This window comes from Megalops cyprinoides, chromosome 7 (genome assembly GCF_013368585.1).
Source record: "Megalops cyprinoides isolate fMegCyp1 chromosome 7, fMegCyp1.pri, whole genome shotgun sequence".
NCBI lineage: Eukaryota > Metazoa > Chordata > Actinopteri > Elopiformes > Megalopidae > Megalops > Megalops cyprinoides.
This window is the reverse complement of record NC_050589.1, coordinates 8,084,406-8,109,027: the sequence shown is the minus strand read 5'-3', so window position 1 is coordinate 8,109,027 and position 24,622 is coordinate 8,084,406. Positions and strand designations below refer to the sequence as shown.

The 24,622-nt window shown below is 44.6% G+C and overlaps 1 protein-coding gene across 4 annotated transcripts; it reads left to right on the top strand.

Annotated features, from left to right (window-relative positions):
- Positions 1 to 66: 66 nt before the first annotated feature.
- Positions 67 to 22,941, top strand: plekhm2 (pleckstrin homology domain containing, family M (with RUN domain) member 2). Of its 4 annotated transcripts, XM_036533522.1 has the most exons (21): positions 67 to 217; positions 988 to 1,232; positions 5,950 to 6,056; positions 6,428 to 6,537; positions 7,667 to 7,766; positions 7,870 to 7,957; positions 8,134 to 8,308; positions 8,752 to 8,811; positions 11,469 to 11,739; positions 12,273 to 13,160; positions 13,309 to 13,378; positions 13,647 to 13,737; positions 14,533 to 14,597; positions 15,557 to 15,645; positions 16,019 to 16,151; positions 17,075 to 17,265; positions 17,907 to 17,972; positions 18,235 to 18,394; positions 19,267 to 19,446; positions 19,693 to 19,809; positions 20,565 to 22,941. In XM_036533522.1, exons 2-21 carry the CDS (start codon positions 1,173 to 1,175, stop codon positions 20,700 to 20,702), a joined length of 3,159 nt encoding a protein of 1,052 aa, XP_036389415.1. In that variant the 5' UTR covers positions 67 to 217; positions 988 to 1,172; the 3' UTR covers positions 20,703 to 22,941. The 4 variants fall into 4 exon arrangements, with proteins under 4 accessions (XP_036389415.1, XP_036389416.1, XP_036389414.1 ...); XM_036533523.1 differs by lacking the exon at positions 67 to 217 and having other exon boundaries at positions 813 to 1,232; positions 11,472 to 11,739; XM_036533521.1 differs by lacking the exon at positions 67 to 217 and having other exon boundaries at positions 813 to 1,232.
- The last annotated feature ends 1,681 nt before the right edge of the window (positions 22,942 to 24,622 follow it).

The window sequence follows — 24,622 nt, the reverse complement described above, 5'->3', positions numbered from 1 at the left end:
CAGCACCACCAGCTGGCTCGGTCTTTTCGGAAGAATGATGTCACTTCCGTTCCGCTGTCACGAGTTAGTTGTTGTGACTGCTGGCACATCTGAAACAGTCTGTAGTTTTTCCTTATACGAGTTATAACAGCAGCTGTCCTGCTGGTCAGGGAAAATCCACTGTCGATGCGACCCGACTGTCTGTGGGGACCGTGTACAGTTACCGCTGAGGATGCCCGTACGTAGTACCTATCGATTGACCTGCAGTGCAGGAGTAGGTTGTGGTTACCTTGTTTGCATCGTTAGGGCGACAAGGCAGTAAAACGGATAGTTAGCTAGCTTGCTACCCGTCTTGCCTTGAACGTGTGGTTTTTGAGCAACCCGAGATGTCTTGCATGAAATGCACTTTTGGAGATGCCTTTTCAAGCAAAGATTGCAGATGTTTCTCTGGAAGTCATTGTTAGCGAAAATTATAGTGTAAATAACTACCAAGTTAAGTCCGATCACCCAGAGCAAGGGCATAGGCTGTAACCACAGGTTCACTACAATGCGAGAAGTGAGGTAGGTATCATACCTAGCTAGGCTGGCTAGCAGCAGCATATTGATAAGGCAAGCAAGTCAGGCAAACGGACAATTTCAAAGCCACCCGGCACAAATAGTTACAGCGAGGGCATGGGGGTGGTTAATTATGTCGCTGGGTAGCTAGCTAGCTAGACTACTTAACCTACAGCTTGGAAACTAAATATGTCAATGTTCGAATGGGCTTGCTAGAAAAAAGACAATAATTTAACCAGTTAGCTGTACAGCTAACATTCTGGCTAACGTTAGCTAGCTGGAGTAGAGATTGAGAGCAAGATTGGTAGCGTATTTCATCCTTTTTTTTGCGAATGACATCCCTTCCACTTGAAGCACTAGTTTACCTTTCTTCACTTGGTTTTAGATGTGGAACATGTTGCGGAATTGTAGCTTGATTTGATTGATTAGCTCTGTTGTTTGGGATTTCGGTAGTTGTCGGTAACGGTACAAAGACCGTAAACGTCAGTTCTCAGAAGAGAAACGGAGCGGCGAGCTAACTCGGGGCACACGGGCGGACGCGTCTGCCCGGGACAGGTTTGGGAATAGTGGACAACAGCGCTCACCCACCATACCGGAGACCATCTGACATCCGCAGGCGGCCTAGGAGACTCCGAAGGATGGATCAACTCAAAGTCAAGGACAGAATACTGGAAAACATTTCCCTGTCTGTCAAGAAGGTAAGTTCTCACTATTCGGGCTCCGTTCAAACAGGCGCTTTAAACGGACGATAACCCTAACAGAGACCGGGGCGTTGGAATTGGCCTATGCATGCATTTTGGACAGAGGGGTGGAAGGAGGGAGGCCCTCTTGAAAGAAGTAATTGGGGAAAAAAAACAATAGCGTTAGTTTTCTAAATTTGGATTTGTATCAACAAAGCAGAGTCCATTGAAGATTCGTGTCTTGTTTTATTTAGTGTGGCATTCTTTCTACAACTGTATAACTACACAACAACTAATGCACAACACGAAAGCGAATGAAAAGCGTTATTTGCTTGAACAATATCGTCAAAATTGTATTAGTCATTTTGGAGGTTACCAGAGCATGGTTTCTTTGTTATGCCAGCAGTATGTAGCTGCCTGACAACGTGTTTTGGTCTGCTGTGCTGAGATACTATTTGCCTGTCTAGATGAAGAATGAAACCGATTCCTCAAACCTCAATTTTAGGGTGAAACGTAGGAGCTATAGCTGCGTTCTAACATGCAAATTCTGACATAGCCAGTTATCTTCCAGGCGTAAAATCCATGACATATATACCATAAATACCACCTACTCTCCGCAGTGCGAAAATGGGGAGTGCTGGCTGTTCAACAGCATGCACCTCGCATGCCTCTGCTATGTTCTTTCATTGATTATTAAGTTCCTCTGAAAACATGTCCACATATTTTCTCTGCACACTCTGGGGTTGCCAGTAATGTTATGTCACAATATCACCTTTTTCACATGTGTGAAAAATTCCCTTTTCTTCATGTAACTGTTAATTTCGTAGTTGTGTGAAGTTTTCTCTCTTACTTTTTACCTGCCCTTCTGTCCCTCGGCTTCTCTTTTCCCTTAAAGTCTGTCTTGTCTGTTTGACAGGCATTTTCACTATGATTCATTGCAAGCCTCAGTTTCTTTCTCCATCACCGCCAGTCACTGCTAGTGTCTGCTTCTGCTTTTTTGTATTTGGTATTTCGGAGCCATCTGACCTTCTTGGTCACATGACTGTCAGGCGGTTGGAATTAGGATTAGGTCACTCATGCCTCCAACAGGTTGACTCATAGGAAACGCACAGATACACATACACATGGACCATGTGGTGGGCTTTGTTTGCAGAACGTTAACAGCTTTGGTTCCCTGAGTCCTGAGAGTTTAGTGTACATGTTTGGTCTGTCACGGGCAATACTTTCTTGTCATAATGAAGATAAATGGAGAATTACTGCAATAGTAGCTTTTAAAGATCTTCTTTTAAGGTCTTATACACTCAATCCCAGGATGACTGCAGGTGATGTATGCAACATACAAGAATGCAAATACAGGCAAATAATAATCCATATTGTCTGACTGACAACAAAACTATACCTGCACTGTCACACAATACACAACACGATTGCGAATGGAAGTGTACCACAGAGAAATATCATTGCCTCGACTTGCATCTGTGGTGAACTGGTGTCTGTTTGGATGTGGTTAGATTTCCATCTGTCCAGACCAGGTTTGTGAGATTGGAAGTGGTGGGCCTTGTGTCCCTCTGATTACTTTACATTACAGTACATTTAACAGATGCTCTTATCCAGAGCGACTTCCGTCACTATAAAACATAAGTGTATCCATTCAATTTAAATGAGCAATAGTGTCAGACCAGGCTAACTCTGTGCAAGACCCCACAGATTTGTGTCGGCTGCCTCAGACCTGTCTAGCACTGATGGAAGTGCACCACGCTGCTTATGGATGTAAATACAAAAGTATCGTGTTGTCAGTAAACACATATTGTGCCCAAAGCTTCAGTGTCTGGACACACAGAAACACGATGGTGATGGTGCCATCTGTTCAAGCATAAACCGATCAACATATTTTAATTGGCTCGGTAAATGTAATTAAGCTCTGTAGTGTTTTGTCTGAGTGCCTGGTTGGTGGTTAAGTGGCTGATATCCTGCCGCACCTCCCGGCACAGCAGTGCACACCCAGGCTGCCAGCCCACCCACTTTATGACATCATCCACCAGACACTGGCAGCGGAACGTCTCGGAACAGAGCTGCAGGCCTTCCAATCGGAACAGCTCAGAGTCACAGCAAGTAAGGAAGACAGCAGCCATTCAGTGATAGGAGGAGGAAGCAGTCAAGACAATGTAACAGTTAGTGCCCCTCCACCACGCCCATGGATTGTTGACTCTTGCTGGAGAAGCAGTCCTGCCCCTGGCTTCACGTTGGATGTTTACACTCCTGCATGTTCAAGTGGAACTGTGCCACTGAGGCTTTTTAGTGTGAGACACTTTTGGCAGGTATTTCAAAACTTTGGAGGTTGGATTTCTGTGCTCGATCTGGATTAAATGTCAAAATCGTGCAATTTAGCACTTCTCAACACTAAAGTAGGATCAGGATAACTTTGATCTGGATTTGGATTCAGCCATTTAATTATTTCAGTCATTTTCAGTTACAGAAACATCAATTACTTTCACATTTAATTTTGATCACATCAATTTTGATCACGATGTTCTATCATTACCGGATATTCCACGCCAGTGTTCCTTCTCCTATCCATATGCAGTGATTTGCATTTACATTTATTCATTTAGCAGACGCTTTTATCCAAAGCGACTTACATAGGTTACAGTATGTTTTGATGGGAAACAGGATGTTCTCATGCTATCTGCATGAGCACCCCCCCCCACCCCCAATCTACGATGTTCATAATGACCCAGCAAATCAGAAAACTTGTAGCCTCAACAATGGCAGATAAAGACTTTTCAGTGTGACTCACACCAAGCTGACCCTCTGGTCAATATGTAAAGAATCTGTGGTGTAACATAGCACTATTGTGTATCACGTTGTGTACGATAATGATGTTGCGTGTTTATGGGAATGCCAATCAAAAGTAATTGAAATACTCTTTTCAAACGTCTTTTCAAACCACTGTTAATGTGCTGTGTTGTGCATCTTATTTTAGAATGGGCGGTGTTAAAAGTGTTAAGAGTTAGGGTGTAGCTTGTCATAAGAAAAGCCATGCTGTGTTTCTAAAACACAGGCTTCTCTAAAACAGGGACTCCTGAGTCAGGAAAAAAAAGATTTTCAGTAGGTTGTACTTTTCTGTTTAGATGTGGCCCTGCTAATCACTTACGTTGCATGTTCCACTGACTTGTTTCAAAAACACTCCCTTAGAAGGAATAAGCATCATCCACCTGCATCTTAAATAGAAAATCCTTGTTCTCAAGGATTCACTGTCTTGATCTTCCCTGATCCCGATGTCCGGTGCTTTTGTTTTCAGTAAAACTGGAATCAGGTGAGCAGATGAAGTAAATTTGTCTCAGGGAAAATAAAATCAGGATTACTTTTGTCTGGATGAGGAATTTTACACAACTGGTCCCTGTTGGACGGTTGCCTCATTTACCAGCTTGGAGGAGGGTTGTTATTGCTGAGCAATCTGGCGACCGACGCTGTGGACATGCTGAGGACAGCCAGATCTGATAGCTGACATCATCAACCATATGCAAGAAGAAGCAGAAGTTCTTTCAGCATGTTGTGGTGCAACCACCATATTGATGACTCACACATTCTCACAAGTATTGGTACAGCTATGTACAAGCAAAAGCAGCATACGGTGGGAATTCAGGGATTCTCAGAAAACCCAGAACTATTACCCAGTCTCCCAGGACCACCATACATCTCCTTGAAGAGAAGTGGCAAGGGCTAATACTAAATACTAAAATTTTCATGGTGTATTGCTGTATGTTTTAAAAAATTTTGGTAAAACCAGGTAATTGGATATGGTTGTTATGCATGAAACTGATAACTAGGAGACTGTCGCTGATCAGGTCATGGACCATACCTATGAACCCAGTCCCACTTTGAAATTAGGTGTACTGAAGTACTGGCATCAGGGCAGTATCCCACCTAAAAATCAAAGATGGTACTTAGTACTGATAATTTGTAATTTTGTAAGGAATTTATAGAAGAACTTGTTTTCCTGGTAACATATGTAGATAAAAACTCATGAAGGAAAACTGGATAGGTAAAATATACCCAAAATAGGTTAAATACCTAAATATAACAACTTCAGTGAACTACGTGTGAAAATATAGTTAATGTGTATATTTGTCAGTTTCTTTGATAAATAACCCTGAAAGGGAAAATGCAAGTCTGAACCGTAATGATGGAAAGGGTCATGTTAGAATGTGTTGATTTCACACAGAATGACCCTGTAAGACTATGTATTGATACTTACTCACAGTTTACAGTCTGTAGCTCCAGTCAGGCCTGATGCCCTTTCAGATGTGTGCTGTCTAATGATGGGAAACCGTAACGAGGGGTTCCACACAACTTAAACATTGACCACAACTGAGTGAATGAAATGGACCTGCAGTGTCTGACAGTTTACTTGGAGAGTATTGAAATATTTGCTTTCATTATTTACATTCAGCTAACTTTTAGTATGAGGTAGAAGTAATCAAGAACATCTGTTTTCAGTTTTTCTTAATTACTTCAGTCTTTATTTAATTACTCAGTTTTTAATGCTGCCAGATACAGTGAGATTTAAGATGTTCTTAAGATACTAAGATTAAGATATTAAGATGATCTGTGTGTTTTGCAGAACAGATGAGGTAGTCTGACACCTGTGTGTAAGTATATCTGGATATATCTAGGTGAGAAGCTGGAGAACGCTGTCAGTCTCAGGCACGGTCTGACGGTGTTGTGTGCTCAGTTACAGAGTTACTTTGCTGCCTGTGAGGATGAAACGCCGGCGATTCGGAACCACGATCGAGTCCTGCAACGCCTGTGCGAGCACCTGGACCACGCTCTGCTTTACGGGTATGAGTGTGTGAGTGTGTTTGCGTGTGAGAGCTTCACTGTAGTCTTAAAATATCCCTTGGCATTTAGGGAGCAGGTATGTTAACCCCAGTGTCCTGCTTAGCTTTCCAGATTGTCTCTTTTCATCTGGCCTCCTGACCATGGCCCTACAGGTGATTGTCAGTGCAATCCCTTGCACTCTCTACCAACCTTAATTCTCCATGTCATCTGTAAATGGCATCACCATGTCATTTCTGTAAATGAGAAATAAGCTCTTGGTTTCCCTTCCTGGTAAAATAAAGGTTAAATAAATATGCTAGCAGGGTCAGTATTTTCTAAGCTAAGATTTATTTTTGTCCTTTTTTTCCCCTCCTTGTGGTTGTGTGTCTCAGGCTGCAGGATATCTCCTCGGGGTACTGGGTCTTGGTGCTGCACTTCACCCGCAGGGAGGCGGTGCGGCAGATCGAGGAGCTCCAGCACATCGCCACCAACCTCGGCCGCAGTACGAGGAAGCCCTTCCTTTCCACATGTTCCAACAGCCGTTTGAACTCACTTACCCTTTTACTTACATAAAACACCTCCCTAACCTTCACCTGTTCTCCAGCATGGCTGTAAATGGCAGCCCTCTGCCTCTATACTGTATGTGTACACTATAGATTGTTTTCTCAACCACTTGCCATGCACTGTATTAATTTAACCCTTGTGTCTCTCACTACTTGTGTCTCTCACTCACTGTTTCAACTGCTGTTGGGGGCTTTTTAGAAATTTACTTGCCTATGAGTTGTTATTGTCATGGTCTTCATATCATTCCATTTATACCAGTCCTTATTTTATTGAATGAAGTTGCACAAAATATCAACTTGGTCAGTAAACACATTTGTTTATTTTGGTTATAAATGCAAGATCCTTAGATACTTAATAACGTCATACTCGCATATTACTTTTTGTCCATAATTCTGTATTTCATGGGACTCAAAACCTTGTAACAGTAAAAACACAATTACAAAAATAGCTAATTTAAAGTGATAAGCAGAAGGCTACTTTTTAAACAATGTTCACTGAATCCACACTTGTTCAGAAGCTGAATCTGCACTTGTTCAGATTCAGAATCCGCAGTAGTTACACTGCCAGATTTCTCAGTATCAAGAATGTGAAGAATGCTATATCTTCCCCATACCTTAGTATTGTAAACACAGAGCTTTTTCATTTTCGTTTAGAAACATTTCAGACTTCCCCCAGCTGGTTTTATGGTCTACTTCACCAGACTCCAGCACTAGCTATGTGGCAGCAATGGACTGTGGGACTGTTTTAAAAGGAAAAACACAGAACTCCTGCCTGGCCCAAGCACAAACAGACAAAATTTCTTCCAGCAAGTACATTTTGCAAAATTAATTTCTCATTTAACTAGTGCTTAATTGCAATTAGATTATCAAAACACATTTTAATTTTTACTCTGTATAAAATGGTTAAATATACAATACTTAGAACATTATTTCCTTTTATCTTGTAGTTGGTGCCAAGAGAAATGATAGACTCTAGGATGTCCTAAATTTCACTGCAAAGCAGTGCTAATGTTAATTGTTAATTGTGCTAATGTTAGTTGCTCTGTATGTTGTGTGGATGTTGTACAGGTCGAGCCTGGCTGTACCTGGCGCTGAGTGAGAGCTCACTGGAGAGCTACCTCCGTCTCTTCCAGGAGAACCAGGGGCTGCTTCACAAGTATTACTTCAAGTGAGTATCTGGAACAGAGCTGTGTTGACCTTGTTGTGGAGTTATACTCATCTCTGTGTTTTCTGGAATTGATAAAAATGGAAGCCGTTCACATGTGTTCCAGGAATGCCTTGGTCTGCAGCCATGATCACCTCACTCTGTTTCTCACTCTGGTGTCAGGACTGGAGTTTATTCGATTTGACCTGGAGCTGGTATGCCGTCTTTTCTGTGCTAATATACTCACAAATTAACTTGCTTTGACTTTAGTTTTTTTAAATTTATTGGTCAAATGTATTTTATTAAGACCCTTTTCAACACTTTACACCTCTAAACCATTTCCCTCTTTTCCCTCTTGAACTTTTTTCCTCCTTCTCTCCCCTTGGGATAGGATGTCCCTTACCTGGATGTTGCACCTTATATGCCAGAGTACTACAAACCTCACAACCTGCCGGACTTTGAAGAGAGGCTGCCCAGCTCGGATAGCCTGTCCCTGCACTCCTTCACCTCCCTCACCTCCACTAACCTGGAGTGGGACGACAGCGCCATCGCCCCCTCCAGTGAGGGTAAGGAACTGCAGCCTGTCAACACACATGTGCATGTGCACATGGCGTGGCCCATCGGTTATGCCAGTTTCCCTGACACTGGAATGGAGTCAGACTAAACACTGTAAAGGTGTTTGCTTCACTGATTGATCACAAAAATGAGATTAATCAGCATTTTAGATATTTACAGTGCATAATGCTGAGCGTTTTGCAGCTTGCTTTTGTTAGAGGTCACACTAAAGTGTAGGCACCAAGTAAAGTGTGAAAACTCTGCTGGTGGTACTCATGGCCTGCCTGACAAAATTTTGTTTTGTTATTCATATATCTACCAACGCTCATGCTCCCAGTGTTTCTCATGTCATCTCATGTCTTTTTTTTTTTTGTTGTTCATGTGGTCTCTCAGCCTCCCTCTGTCCAGTCACACCCTTCCCTGCTAATGTTGAGTCTTATCCCTCCTTTTTTAGATTATGATTTCGGTGACATCTTTCCTGTGTTGCAGTCAGTGCCAGGTGCAGACTGGGAAGGTGGGACACGGTTATTTCCCCCCCCCTCAGCCGCCCTTCTCTCACGGCTCTTGCAGCGTCATGCGCGCGCCCCTGTTCCATAGTGTGTCCCGAGTGCATGCTGCCCTGTGCATGTGGCACTACGCAGTGCCAGATAACACGCTTCGAGTGATTTACTACCTCCAGGGGTGCGGTGGGGTGCGGTGCGGTGGGGTGTGGGGTATGACGGGGTGCGGTGGGGCAGCTTTTGGGGTTTGTGGTTAACACAGACTTCAGATGAAGGGAGGATGGAAATGGTGGCCATGATTGGAATCCAATGCCCCTAAAAAGGGGGAGTATTACTAAAGGGTGACCTTTCACATATTGACAGACATCCGGACATGAGTAAGATGTAGCAGGCAAGATTTCAATTATGTTTATCTGAAAAGGAGTACCAGTTAGTAATGGCAGAGATAAAAAAAACACAACGGCACCTTATCACCTAGCAGCAGCCACTGCACCCATAAAGCCTTTTCTCACCAAATGATGAAGTCTAAAAAGTATCTTGGGTATTGCTTGGATTAAAGGCCTTCTGGAAAAGGTTGTGGTGATGCTGGTCTGCTCACACAGTGCACTACAGTAAAAATGCCTGAGTGTATTTGTGGGGATCCTGTGCTGTAGGAGGTGAGGTTCTTTGGATAAGATGTTGACTTGATGCTCTGACATTGTCCCAGTCAGCTTCCTGTTAAGGCTGTCTTAAACTGACCACATATTCAGCCCTGCTTTAATGGGCTGAATAAAAGCCTTCTCCATGCCTCTCTCTTTCAGCTGATGTTTTCTCAGTGCTCTTGTGCAAAATGGCTGCCATGCATTCCCCAAGGGTGTGTTTGGCATTTGTGGAGGTTGAAGTGACATAAACCGGCTAAAGCAGTATGAGATTGTAAGTGTGTGTGTGTGTGTCAGAGAGAAAGATAAACCACTGCGATTATGAATGTTACTTACTGTTGTCAAGATGAGGAAATGAACAATGGCTTTTTTCTGTTGACAGTTGATGTAGCATCTGAATTATGGTTTTAGTTTTGGGTAGAATCAAAGGGTTTGCTTAGTGGTCATCTGTGTGTTGTTTCAATATTTGTTTTGTAGGGGATTATGAGAAGCTCTTGGAACCTGTTTGTTTGGGGATTATAATAAGAATAATTAATCCAATATGCTAAGTGTCAAGTTTGGTAATTTACTTAACCACTATGTTTGTAATGAATGTTAGTAATTTGTGCATTAGCTGTCTGGCTGTAAAATGTTTGAAATTTGGAGGAAAAGAGATATGCTTTGGATATCTGTGATTCAAATGATTGTGTGTTCATGTAATATAAAAATATTTATGAATGCTGTATAGTTTCTTTTTAGCAGAAAATAAAAATGCATTCATTTAGGTTTTTCAAAAAAAATGTTCAGCTCTTCAGGGCAGGGTGATGATTTCCTTTGTCCATTTTCATCCACATTATTTATTGAGATTTTTTGTGCAAGTAAATGTAGATTAATCGTTCAAAATACATGTCAATTTCATCTGTTGAAGCTGTGGAGGGAAAAAAAGTTGGATCCTGGAAAGGCCTACTGATAGTTAAGTTGGATGTTACTGACACCAGCAACAAAATGCATTTTTTGCCAGATATAGGCTAACATGAGTTTTTGTTCTTTGTAGTTGATGTGTTTAATATAATATTAATATTATAATATTAATACAAATATAAATATGTGTTTAATGTAATACTGGTTTGATGCTATTAACTTGACTTTGTGTGCATTGTGCCTTAACGTGATGGAGGAGTTTGATTATAGCACATTATGTGATTGATGGCCTTCATTATTTAATGATAGGAGTCATATTTCCTCATGTCATATGATCAAGGCAGCTGCCCAGACAAAATGGCACTTATATTGAGAAAGCAGCCATATAAATATAAATAGGTTGGAAGTTATTCCCTGATGTTGCCTGTTGTGGGGATACTGGTGGATGCATTTTTTTTCTGCAAATGAGTAAATGTAAACCAAGGCTACAAACATTGTAATAACGTTGGCTTTTACAAAAAGCAACCTTTCAGTTATTATTGCTTTTATTGCTCTAGTGCTCCATTACTCTTCTTGTATTTGAAGGAATTATAGAGCTTGGGTCTGGTCAGCTCTTGGCACTACCATTTAGCATTACATTTGAGAGTGGCTTGTTCATTCATGCCCTTGAAACCACCTCAGTTCAGTGGTCGATATTCAAAAATACACTGTCATGTATTTATTTAACCAAAGATTTTCTTTTATGGAAGAGGGCACAACTGTGTCCAGCCCTGGGACATTGTTAGTTTGATACTAATTCATACCACAAAGCCTGATGCAACCCAATGTAACTCACACTGTCTCGTGTCTGGCTGTAAAGAGTTTGTCGAATAAGGAATGTCTGATAACTTTCAAAAGTCCTTTACTTGTCAGGCCACAGTCTCTCTGAGCATGTGTGTGTCTCCACCTATATGTGAGTCAGTGTTGGTCTGTCTGCTTGCTGTATGTGTCTCTGTCCTGTGCGGTCTCTTCAGGAGTCAATGTTTGTGTGGGCATGTATTCTGTATTCTGCCGGGTCTTCCTCGCTCTACCGAGGTCAGTTTGTGTGTGCGTGTCTGTCTGATTCGGCTCACTTCCTGTTCCTCTTCTGACAGAAGGAGACCTCACAGACCCAGCCAGCGGCCCCCGCTCCTCCAATTCAGACCCCCCGACTGTGGTCAGCGTATCGATGGGGGTGGGAGCCGGGGGGTTCACAGCGAAGGGGGCCCCCACTCCGCGAAGCCCCACGTTTCGGCACAACCCCTTCAACGAGGACTCGGACACCGCCACCTCCGCTGATGTCACCCCCGTCCACACGGCCTGCCGACACGATGCCGCGGCCGTAGATGACACGGGGAGCACCAGCACGGAGCTGGAGGTCATAAGGTCAGCAGAGTCTTCCGATTAATCTCAAAATCAAGCCGTGCCCTTCACAGCAGCATAATTTTACCCCAAGCTTATGTTCACTTTACTGCACAGCAAACTGGTCAATACTTGGTGACAGATTTCATTGAAATGTAATTTTGAAATATGTGATAATCAGTTATCCATTGTTCTAAACTGATATCTGTCCACAGAGACTTAATACTGTAGCAATTATTGACAGTGAGTGCACCAACCACTTCAGAGACAAAGACTGGTCACTCCATACTGTAGAGATAATGACACTGTGATGAGCATCTAAATTCATATGCAGGCGCTTGAAGCCTCATGTTGCCGTCACCCTGACAGACATTTGGTTTGATTCTGATGTGAAGGCAGCCAAAGTGTGTGTTTGTGTCTGCGTGCGTATGTGCATGCGTGTGTGTCTGTCTTTGTGTGTGTGCCTGTGACTGTCTGTGTGCACATGTTTGTGCGTGCATGTGTGCGTGTGTATGTGTGTGCGTGGTTTTTTATCCTTGTTGTTTTCCCCCTGCCAGGATGGCCCGGCGCAGGAAACCGGGGAAGAAGCGCCGTGGGAAGGGATCGGTGGAGTCCACAGGCGGCAGCCAGAATGCAAGCCCCCCAGACCAGGACGAGGGGGAGGAGGAACCCCAGGACCCGTCACCGCCGGACCACGACAAGGACCCAGTATCCGGAGAAGGGTGTGGGGGGTCGGAGAGGTTCCTGGACTCCAGGGCCAGGAGGGGTGAGCGGGAGGAGGAGGAAGAGGCAGAGGAGGGGGAGGAGGAGGCAGAGGGGTTGCTGAGGCTCCCGGAGATGACGGACACTTCCATGGACAGCGTGGGGCAGCCGCTGAGGGAGGTGATGGACAGGCTGAATGGGGCTCTGGACGGGCCGGACTGGGAGCAGGCCGGGGAGGAAGAGGAAGAGGAGGAGGGAGGAAGCAGCGGCCTGAGGGGGAGCCTCACTCCTGAGGCCAAAACCAGCCCTCCACCCCCCCAGCAGCAGCCCTTTCGGGGGGACGCGGGAGGCGAGCCGCCTGACCCGGCACCCCAGACCCGCTCTGTGGCCCCGGACCCCAACTTCCTGCAGGCCCCCCCGGCCCCAGCAGACTTCTACCGCTTTGCCCTCCACAGTCCAGACTCTGCTGCCCCAGGTGGTGGCCACCATGACACTGCAGGGGATAGCCAGCCGCAGGCTGTATCTGGTGGCCATGAAGATGAGGGAGAGGGAGAGGGAGAGGCAGCGAAAGGAAAGGACTCCACCGTCACCTTAGAGGAAGAGGAGGAGGACGACGAGGAAGAGGAGCAAGAAACACAGCCGGAGGTACTGGAAAATGGCTCCACCATGGCAGGAAATGAAGAGGAGTACGAGGAAGAGGAGCAGACCAGTCCGACGGACACCTCCCATCCGGCTGAGTTCAGGTGACGCATGCCGGCGTTTGTCGGTGTCATTAGGGAATTCTTGAGTCGCCATACAGTGCAGGTTTCTCGCTGAAGGCTGAATTGAGTTTGACTCCGCCGTGTGAAGCAGCAGGTCTCTGCGGTGCTGACAGCTGCTTCTGTGTTTCAGTGTCGACAACAACCACCTGCTGCTGCTCATGATCCACGTCTTCAGGGAGAATGAGGAGCAGCTCTACAAGGTAAGGATGTGACGCTCAGAGGAAGGGTGACGGGGGGGGGGTAATGTGTAATTTTATCATCTCCAATTAGCTTTTGTTAGATTACTCCAATTCAAACACAGGCTAAAAAACCAATTACTGTAATATTATCATTTTCATGGATTGAAACGTATCAACTGCTCAGCTTTCCACACATACGTGAGGGTTTACTGCGCTGTGTGCGTGAGTTCGGCATCTGAGGTTCGGGTAGTGTGCGGTTCACAGCTCTAACCTGTGAGTCACCTTGCAGATGGTGAGAATGAGTACTGGCCACATGGAGGGTGACCTGCAGCCTCTCTACCTGCTGCTGACAGACTGCTACATCTACCTGCTGCGTAAAGGTGAGCTCACCTGAGCTACACAAAGTGCCATGTATGTAGTGTGAGCAGGTTAAACGTTAAACGTTGTGTTAAACGTTAACTGATTAAGTGTTAATTGTAGCTAATTGGGCCCTATTACGGCCAGATGTGGTTGTGCGCAGGGATAATCTTTCTCATTGAATATATTGTGTTAAGGCCAAGGCACACAGTGTTCACTTGTTAGCTTTGCCACCTTGGTGAGACCACATAAGGATCTAATTACATACGGCTTTCATGTAATTGCATGTATTTTATGTATGCAATGCCTCATTCTCACTGAACACAGGTACAGGTAGATTGTACCGTGCTGGTTTGAGGATGCTCAAAATGATGCCAAAATTCATTGAGTTTTAATGCGCCCGTGTATACAGTATAGGGCTATTGCTTCATTCCAGTAGTACGAGAGCTCAGTTTCTCTGCAGTCCGCCCCAACATGCCAGCCTTTACATATTGCATTTTAGCAATTAACTATTTATAGAGCTGAATATATACTGATGCAGTTCAGGTTGAGCGTCAAGCTCAAGGGTACAGCTGCAGTGCCCTACATTAATTCAGACATCCTTCTGGCTGCAAGATATACTCCTTAACCCCCTGTACCGCACAGATGGTTGAAAAAGTTGATTATAATTGATTTGTGCATGCGTCGTGGTTATTATTGAGCAACGTCAGCGCTGTATTTGTTGCCTTGCAGCACGGCTCTTGGTGCCACGCCGGTGAGTGTGTGGATTTAGGGGGAACCCAGTGTGAGGCTATGTTTTTGTGTGTTTCCTTTCCCAGGGGCAGCTGAGAAGCCCTACACAGTAGAGGAGGCAGTGTCCTACAATGAACTGGACTACATTTCCGTGAGTTAGAGAGAGAGTGTGTGTGTGTGTGTCTGTGTGTGTGTGTGTGTGTGTGTGTGTGTGTGTGTGTGTTTATGTTTGTGTGAGAGTGATTGAGTGAGTGTGTGTGTCTGTGTGAGAGTTAATGTGTCTGTGAGTGCGTGAGCGAGTGCGTGAGCGCTTGTGTGCGTGTGGGTGTGTGTGTTTATGTTTGTGTGAGAGTGATTGAGTGAGTGTGTGTGTCTGTGTGAGAGTTAATGTGTCTGTGAGTGCGTGAGTGAGTGACTGAGCGCTTGTGTGCGTGTGGGTCTGTGCGTTTAAGAGAGCGCAGGGTGTGCACTTTTTCTGTTAGCAGTGCTGTTGGACAGTAAAGCTTTACAGACACATGCAGCTTTTCCATTATTTAGTCACAGGGAAGAAATGTCAAATATCTGGCTCAATACCTAAAGTGATTTTTCTGATTATGCGCACATGGCATTTGTTAAGGAAACGGGAGTAAGCTTACATGGATCACTGAACACCATGGCAACAGAATATCTGAATCAGAAACAATGTCTGAATGAAGATATTAACCTCAAGCCATGTCCCAGTGCTTATATCCAGCAGTGGACAGGCTGTCCTGGAGTTAATGTCAGATATGTTGCGTGTGTTGAATAGAACTATAATACACTTTTGATGTTTTACACTGCATGTCTGTATGCAAATACAACCATTTCTACTCCTGTGTCATATCTACAAGTGTCAAAGACCTGCTTATGATCCCTGTTGTACCCAGATTGATCATTGCAGTGTATGTGGGCAAAGAGGACCATAAACACACGCTGTTAGTTACCCAGACCTTTTGAAGCGGCCCACAGCATCGTTATTTGCATTACGAAATCCCATTATCGGAGCATGCAGTACGCTTGCTGGCAGAATGACTGTCAGATCCAGTGCTGCTGCTCCTGCTGTCTAAGCTTGCTGCTGCTTGCTTCCCTTAGGTGGGTTTGGACAAGCAGACGGTCACGCTGGTGTGCACCAACAGGAGGAGGCAGTTCCTACTGGACACTGCCGACTCATCGCTGACCGAGTGAGTGCAGCCCCTGCTCTGCTTTGTGCAGCCTTGTTTTCATTACATTACATTACATTACATTACATTACATTCGTTCTAATGCATTCATTTACAAATGCAGCTTTATAGGCATGGCGATGAACAAATTAAAGCCACACAAGTTAGTTTAGTTAAACTGGTGACCATCAGTGTAAAAAAACAGCAATTTATCGTTTTTTTTCCTTTGTTTTAATCCATTTGGGTAGGGATTGTTTGGATGGGAGGCTAAAGGTTGATGTTTCTGAATTGTGGGAGAAATTTGTCACAGATTTTTTTTAAATATTTTGAGCAGGAAACAGGAAGTGTGTCTGTCTCTTCATTTGTTTTTCTCTGTCCCTCTTCTTTCTCTCAGCTGGTTTCTGGCTGCTCTGAGATCAGCCATGATAAAGGGTTGCCGGGAGCCCCCGTACCCCTCTGTCCTGACCGACGCCACCATGGAAAAGCTGGCACTCACCAAGTTTGTCTCCCAGGAGTCGCACTGTGAGGTATGAGACAGAGAGCTAACAATCAGGTGATCAGTGCCGGGGGGGCGCTCTCTCGAATTTGGGAGGCGCCACATGAAATGGTGAAGAGGACTCCGTTTCCAGACTGTTAACCTATTCATCATCTCATTTGGTACAGGGGTACTGGGTCAATCACCTGCATGAGACAAAGCGTATTGACTGTTTCATAAGTAACAAACGACATGGCTAATTTATTTTTGATGGAATGATTTCTATTAATTATGGGAAATCAGTGTAATTTTGTGTGTAGATGAAAAAAATTGTATGTAGATAAAAGATAAAACTGCTTGCTTTGTTTGTTTATTCGAAATGTATATCATGTTTGTTTTTAAAGCATGTAAAGTTTCATAATTGGCTGACAGCCATAGGCATATTAGTATGATGTAGGTGTGTTGCTCTTAGGGGTAGTCATATAATTATAATTATGCTTTATGTATAAACATAGAGCTTCTTGTTATTTCTGTACAGTTCATCCTCTTGATGCTCAGTTCCTCAGTGCTGCAGGCAGTGCTGAAGATACTCATGTTCTTTTTGTTCTTGTTGATTTTAAATATGTATTTAATGTACTTTATCATGATGAAACTGGAAGCTACATTACATTACATTTTTGTCACTTAGCGGATGCTCTTATCCAGAGTGACTTACATTAGTGACAATTTTTACCTGGTATTCTTTTATACAGCTAGATATTTACTTAGGCAATTCTGGATTGCCCAAACCTTGCCCAAGAGTACAGCAGCAGTACCCCAGTAGGGAGGAGCAGTGCTCCTTACCACTACGCTACACTTTCACCCCCTCTGAATACGTGTTTCTAAATAAGTGTGTCTAGCAAATGAACTCTCTGTTAACCATTGCAGGAACAGTTGTAGCCATCAGCATAATGATGTTGCTTCTGTTCTGTGCAGGTGTCAGAGGTGTGCATCCAGCTCTACTCACTGGTTCACTGGGAGGACCCCATGGATGTCTCCGTGTCCCCCCACGCCACGTTGAGCAGCCCCTTGGACTCCGGCAGCACCAAAGAGGGGCCGATGTTCTACCGAGCGGGGACCACATACCTGGGCAAGGAGCTATGGAAGAGCTGCTACCTGGTGCTGAGGTATGAGACGGATATCCCAGGATTCTGCATTCCTTCCTGTGTTCATTGTCTGTAGTTTTCTTTTATAGTCCTTAGAGTTAGTATTAGACATTATTATTAAGTTGTGTTTCGTAGTATTCTAGAAGTAAATAGATTATTAAGCATACAAAACTGAAAACGATGCAATACTTCAAGGACAACAATTTGTATGCAGAACATGAAATATGCATTGGGTATACCATAGGTATATGGAGCTGGTATTAGGTTTTTATCATCTAATGACCAGTTAAATGCAGGTGAATACGTCTCTCAATTTAATGCGGGGGAAAAAAATCGTACTGCATTGCTACCATCTAGTATCATCTCTTGATTAAGCATCTGATTTAGCAGTTACTTCGACATGAGCCAAAGACGACGATGATGGTCCTGCCTCACTTGTGGTTCTGCCATTTCCAAATTCAGGAATTAAGATTCAGGATTCCTGGTGTGCATTTCACTAGGAACTGAATGAAAATTCTCATTGATAATCATTGAAATACAGTACTGTAAACGGCATTAAAATGGGATATGGCTGTCTTGCATGCACTTCGGCATATTTACAAAGTTATTTCCATGCAAGATGTCAGACCTCAAACCAATGTGCTCTTTACACGTCTGCACAGCAATGGAATTCTGTATCAGTACCCAGAGAGGACAGATGTGACGCCGTTGCTGTCTATCACTATGGGGTAAGAGTCAGACTCTCCCTCTCCACACACTGGATTCTCCTGCATGCACTGATGTATGTGCATCTGTTTCTGTGTGTTCTGAATGTATTTGCACTATGGTCTGTGTCTGAAAGTGGATGCGACACATCTCTGTGTCTCCTTCGCCCTCCCTCTCCCTCTGTCTCCTTCCCTCTCTGTGCCTCCTTTTCCTTCTCTCTGAGCCTTTTCCTCTCTGTCACTCTGTCTCCCCCTCTCTCACCCCCCTCTCTGCCTCTGTCTGCAGGGGGGAGCATTGTGGAGGGTGTCGGAGGTCCAACTCCTCGGAGCGGCCGCATGCCTTCCAGGTGATCCTGACCGACCGCCCCCCTCTGGAGCTGAGTGCGGAGAACGAGCAGGACATGGCCGACTGGATGCAGCTTCTGTGCCAGTCGGTCTCTAAAGGGGTGAGGCCACCCGCTGACACACTCCAGCAGGGTCACGGGACTGTATATCTGCGCCTCTCCAAAACACTGCTCCAGGGAGGGACATTAAAAAGATACTAAAAATCATGGCGACACATTGCGTAACACCACAAATCTTGTGCACTGAAGCACAACTATAAAAAGTACACCACCACACTGTGTCCACTGAACCAGAACTGCGGAACTTACAGCAACATACCAATCACTCTCACAACAGAACCCTCACAACAGAACTCCCTCAACATCCTCAAGATCACAGTAAAACAGAATTACAGAACACTGAACCGTGTCTGTTCTGTAAAATGTCAAGATATATATTTCTGTATAGATAAGGTGCGAATGTTGAAAATGAGAGAGAATAGCAACTACCATGAGTAATAATTAATCAATTGAGTATATTAACACTTGGTCACACTTTTACCAGAAGGGCATTCCTCCAGAATAAGACCAAAAAGCGTGCAGTTTCTTGTCACCAAATCTGCTGTCTCCTCTCGCTCTCTTTTTAGCGATGACAGATGTCCGAGAAAGTTGTGCCAAACATATAAAAGATTTGTTGAGGTACCTCCAGCTGCAAATCAATAAAAATGGACCTGACTGATGGGACCTATTCTCTGCAGGATGAACCGTAATAGATGAAATTGAGGGAATTTATAGGTGACCGTAGCAGGATGTGATGAAAGAAAGAGTCATCTTTTACTTTCCAGGTTAAGTTATAGATGTACACCATCTTTAAAGCCTTGTAATTCATCTGAAAGAGCTGTTGTAGGAGTGACTTTGAACATACCTGGGTGTAAGCCTGAGCCCAGGCCCTGTCTGGATGAATCACCCAATCACATTCTCCCGCTGTCTCCCAGGTGATCCCGCAGGGGGCGGCCCCCACGCCGTGCATCCCCTGCTGCCTGGTGGTGACGGACAGACAGCTGCTGACGTGTCATCAGGACTGCCAGACGAGCTTCTTTCGCTCGCTGGGAGGGGCGGAGCTCTGCGACGTCACTGCCGTCCGCGTGGAGCGGGAGAAGGAATACTGCGTCATTGTGAGAACACTTCCCTCGCTTTCTCACCAGCTTTCATTTTCGGCCGCTGCCGTGGCAGCCCGCTGTGGGTTGCGCTGTTGTGTCTGTGATTGTTTGCTGTGATGAGTGTTAACGTTTGCAATGGGAAGCGCTAATGTTTCAGCCTGTTTCTCTCTCTCTCTCCCCCCCCTCTCTCTCTCGCTCTCTCTCTCGCTCTCGCTCTCGCTCTCTCTCTCTCTCTCTCTCTCTCTCTCTCTCTCTCTGCAGGAGTTTGCTGAGGACCGTGCTCAGTTCTTGCCCCCCTGGGTGCTGTATTTCAGCAGCTGCGAGGAGAGAGACCGGCTGCTGGCTGCGCTGGAGAGAGCGTGGAAGAACATTTTTCAGGTGAGAGGAGGGGGGGGGTGCAATCCAAGACGTGTATTGAGAGAGCTGTCTCAGTAATTGTTTTCTGGAATCTTTCCTAGACTTTTTTTGCTGTTTCAACAGTGTTATACCAGTAAACGTAATTCTCTTTCTCTCTCTTTTCCCTGTATCCTCTCTCTCCATCTTTTCCTCATTTCCACTTCTCTTTGCTATCCATCATCCATCATCCATCCCCCTTCACCCTTCTTATTTCCTGTTCCTCTCTCCTTCTTTCTTTTTTCTGTTCCCTTCTCTCTTCCTCTCTGTTTCCTATTCTTCTCTGTCTCCCTGTCTCTGTTCCCTGTTACTCTCTCTGTTTCTCCAACTCTCTGCTTCCTTTCCCTTTTTTTCCTCACTCTCTTGCCTCTTCTGTCTTTCTCCTTCTCTCCTTTTCCTCCTATTCTCTCTCTCTCACTCCCTCTCTCTGCTTCCTATTCCCCTCTCCCATTCCCCCTCCTCTCCCGGCTGTCTCTCTCGCTCTCTCCTGGTCCCCCTCCTCTCCCGGCTGTCTCTCTCCCTCCCTCCCGGTCCCCCCTCCTCTCCCGGCTGTCTCTCTCCCTCTCTCCCATTCCCCCTCCTCTCCCGGCTGTCTCTCTCCCTCCCTCCCGGTCCCCCCTCCTCTCCCGGCTGTCTCTCTCGCTCTCTCCTGGTCCTCCTCCTCTCTCGGCTGTCTCTCTCCCTCCCTCCCGGTCCCCCCCTCCTCTCCCGGCTGTCTCTCCTGGTGCCGCGTCCCTCAGGTGTGTCTCCCGCAGAAGGGCGTGTCGGACCCCTGTGTGCAGAAGCGCTGCGGCGAGGCCCTGGCCCTGATGAGGAGCGCCTGGCAGCGCAGCGACAGCCTGCATCGGGGCCGGTCGCAGCGGGAGCCCTGGTGCTGAGCGGGCGCGGGGCCGGCCTCATGGATCGTTAACACTATCGCTCTATAAATAGGTCTGTGTGTGACTGTCCCGCCAGGAGAGCCGGGACGCCAGGACTGCTTTTACTCTTTAAGGGCGTGGCTGCGGTGACGTAGTTCCGGGATGCCGGGGGGAGCTTTGGGACTGTCTGTTCGGGTTCTTTGGGGTCGGACGACTCGGTTTCACCCCGTGCGGTTTGTTGAGCACAGCTGCAATCTTTTTTTTTTTTGTCCCCCCCCCTCCTCAAACTGGAGCTGTGGGTAGAAGACTGCATCCTACTCAATCAACAGTCTGTGCAGCCCCTCCCCCACTTCAGAGACCTCCCCCAGAGCAGCATCCCCCGCGGCCTGGAAGTTCAAACACAGCCAGTTCCGTTTGCTGCTGGATATTAAATCGATATTTTTCCAACCTGAAGGAACACCCCCACCGGCATATTGCGCACATACCACACTACTGTCTTGATGCATGAAAACAGAATGTTTGGATTTGGAAAAATTTGGATAATTTGCTCGTTTAGCCCAAGTCTGCAAACTCTACTGCTTTCATGCTGAACTCTGCATCCTCTAGCTGCTCATTCTGTGTGCTTGCTGTTAGCCCACGGATGCCTCACCAGACCTCTGTGCCTCACCATACATGCAGTGTAGAGATAGTTCATAGGTCCAGCCCCCCTGCAAGTTTTAGGTCATTAATGTTCTCTGTGCCAGGGCTAGCCACTGCTATGAAGGACTGCAGAAGAATGACTGTTTACTGCCTGGACTGTTTAAGCTGCTGGCTTCCTCCTCAGCCACCATTTTTTTTATTCCTCTGTATTTTCCCTTTATTTTTTTCTGAAGGAGGCAGGATACTTATGGACTCTGGATTAATATAGGTACTGTATAGGACACACACACACACACACACACACACACACACACACACACATACACACACACGGACACACACATGCATACATACACATACTAAAATCTGCTTAGCACATGGAGAAGAGACACTCAAGTGAAAGAACTTGTTTACTTGCTCTGGACTTCAAGACTGTATTGGGTTTTGGTTCATGCTTCATTCTTGTGCTCTTAACAAAATAAGGGCACTCTTCTCTGGACGTATGAGAGAAAGTGAATTAAAAATGTTATACTACAGTATTTTAACTTTGCATAACTTTTTATTTTCTTTTAATTTGTTTTTTTTTATTCTAAATGGGAGCAGTGTTTCCACCTAATACACAGCACAGCTGTGTACACAGATGTGTACATGAGTGTGTATGCTCGTGAGTGTGTGTGTTCATTTCTGTGTGAGAGCGATTTCCTTTAATTTTGTGTTCTGTTTTTTAGTTCCATTATGGGATAGTTACATCTTTTTTTCGTCCAGCACAGACTCTGATGGTGTCTGGATGTAATGTTGGAACGATAACCCAAGCTGTAGTTGACAGGAGAACAGCGCCCCCTTGTGGATCCTGTTGAACTGAGGATCTGCAGAAAGAGGCTGAGGCAAGGGCTTGTAGGGCACATTGATTGCTCAGCAGCCAAGCTAGTACAGCGTGTACAATACACCCAACTCCTGGGCTGAGAGTGCTCCTCTGAGACCTCCCAGATGGCTGGAGCTGAGTGTGAATACTGGGGCTTGACTGAGAGCTGGTGGAACCTGGAGGGACATGGAGCCTCCCCTGCAGTCTCAGAGCTGTCTTATAATTACCACTATCAGCGGGGGGGGGGCACTCCATGCTCATTTCAGGCAGAAATATTCTGCTCGGGCAGAATTCGGCTCATAATTTGTCTTGCCACATGGGTGTGAACTGGGAACGGTTCACGAAGTGAAAATTGACGGTTTGGGGTGGGGGAAAAAAATGTGTGACGAGCGAAATATTTATGCAAGTGACATCATCCTGGAATTCCCGTTAATGTATGCTGCTGTCACTGTCCCTTCAGGATGGCATCTGTTTCTGGGGATGTTGTGTGTTGAGTGCAGTAGCCATGAGGGAACGCAGTTCAGGCTTTAATTAAGTGTTGGAGTGTGGTGTATGGCTCTTTGCTGCTCGGCCAGCACGTTGTGTGCTTACTACCGTTCCTCTGAAGATTTTTTACCATAAAAATCTCCTGATAATCTAAGCAGGGTGGCCATGCTGACAGTGGAGAATGTAACTTTCAGTCGTAGTTGCCATAGGTACTCATTCAAATCAGATTTAACCCTTACGTGCACTGTGAGATTGGGGTTTTTATTTTCCAAATGCCAAGACCATTTTATGATTGCTTACAAATGTAAAGGTTTGCCTAAAAATGCTGATATTTTAAATATCAGATATTGAATATTTTGGTACTTTGTAGAGCTAAATATTATTGGTTGTTACATGTTCTTTCAGCTTCACCTTTTGGTGGAACAGGAAATATTTATTTGCCCTGTATTTTGTTTTTTTGTCTTTCAACAGGATAACTGAAAAAGTTAGTGGTTGCGGTTTTGAATGAAATGGCCGAAAAGAATAGTGTTTCGACAAAGAATGATTATGATCATATTTTAGGACTGCCACAGCTATAGATGGCTAATGCATACTCTGCTGAGTACCACACTATTTTAATTTGAAATAGCCTTAAAGCTTTTGCAAAACAATGCTGATTAAGTGTGGACATGGCACTGCTTGAGAGAAATCAGAGAAATTAAAACCTGATAATGTAAAGCAATAACAAAAAAAAAAAAACTTACTGCAATGAAAAATCAGACACGTGAAAGCTTGATGCAGTAAAAATATTAGTGAAATGATGAAGCAGAAGGTACTAAACAGCTGATAAGTGTGTGGCTGTTTTGAGTATTGCTGCCTTTTGAATGTGTCTAGGACAAGTGTATGAACCCTGTGTATTATATGCAACAGTGGAAAAAAAAATAAATAGCAAGCTGTAAGCACTGTAACTAATGTGGTCTGCAGTAGACAGCTGTAAAGAACATTTATATGTGTGGATAACTCTAGCCAGGGTATAACATGAGTGTGCCCCAGTGGGATTCCTTTAACTTATTAAATGCCTCTATTCCTGCCCCAAATGCTTTTCTGCTCACACTCTGCTTGGCAGCCTGTTGAAGATTCTTTGAAGAGTGTCAATGATATTTTTGTGTCAAAATAACAGGTATGGAAGAGGCACAGACAAACTTTGAAAGATTAATATGCAATTATCATGTATGACCTGGACAGGTTTTTTGGCATTATATGCTAGCTGAAGAGAGCACAGGAATATAGTGGAATTTATGACTAGGAAGAAACGCCTGAATACTCTTACATTGCTGGCCAGTGGTGGACTACAACTGATAGATGTTACATAATGAAAAAATGGCTATTTAACATTTTTTTATGGTCTTCATTTTATAGTTGCATTATGTTTAGCTTTTTCCCTATCTGAAGTGTATAAAGAAGTCAAGCAGAAGGAATGTATTATATTCTAACTCTTAATCTTCGATACTCATTAAAAAGATGCATGTTATGAAGGAATTTTTTTATATTATGTTAATATTAAGATGAATGTATATATATCATAATGGTTTTGTAAATAGGGCACTGTAAGAATAAAGAACTCTAAATAAGAATTACTCTAGTAATTTGCTATTTGATTTTGTCCCACAGAACAACTTAGCAGTGATCAGTCATTCCAGAGGAAATCTGTATAGCCATTGTACATGATTGGGTCTGTAATGGACACTCACATTCTGCTACCAAGTCACCGCTCTGTGGAATACAATATTCTGACTACAGACTGAATCAAACAGGTCTCAACGACCTGTCAAAGATACTATTTAGTAACCAAAATCTATACACCTAATATTAAAAGCTCCGCAGCCCCTGTAGTGTTGAATAGAAGGTTACCTCTCCTTAGTTCCCCAATTAAAATAGTGACAGTAAGTCTTTAGCCTTACCAGGAAGGAATGCT

What these genes read in the sequence shown, in the direction of transcription:
- plekhm2 (XM_036533522.1), top strand. Translation starts at nt 1,173, where the DNA reads ATGGATCAACTCAAAGTCAAGGACAGAATACTGGAAAACATTTCCCTG. An exon ending in GACCACGCTCTGCTTTACGG is followed by an intron (nt 6,057 to 6,427) that starts GTATGAGTGTGT and finishes TGTGTGTCTCAG; the next exon opens with GCTGCAGGATATCTCCTCGG. An exon ending in ACGGAGCTGGAGGTCATAAG is followed by an intron (nt 11,740 to 12,272) that starts GTCAGCAGAGTC and finishes TCCCCCTGCCAG; the next exon opens with GATGGCCCGGCGCAGGAAAC.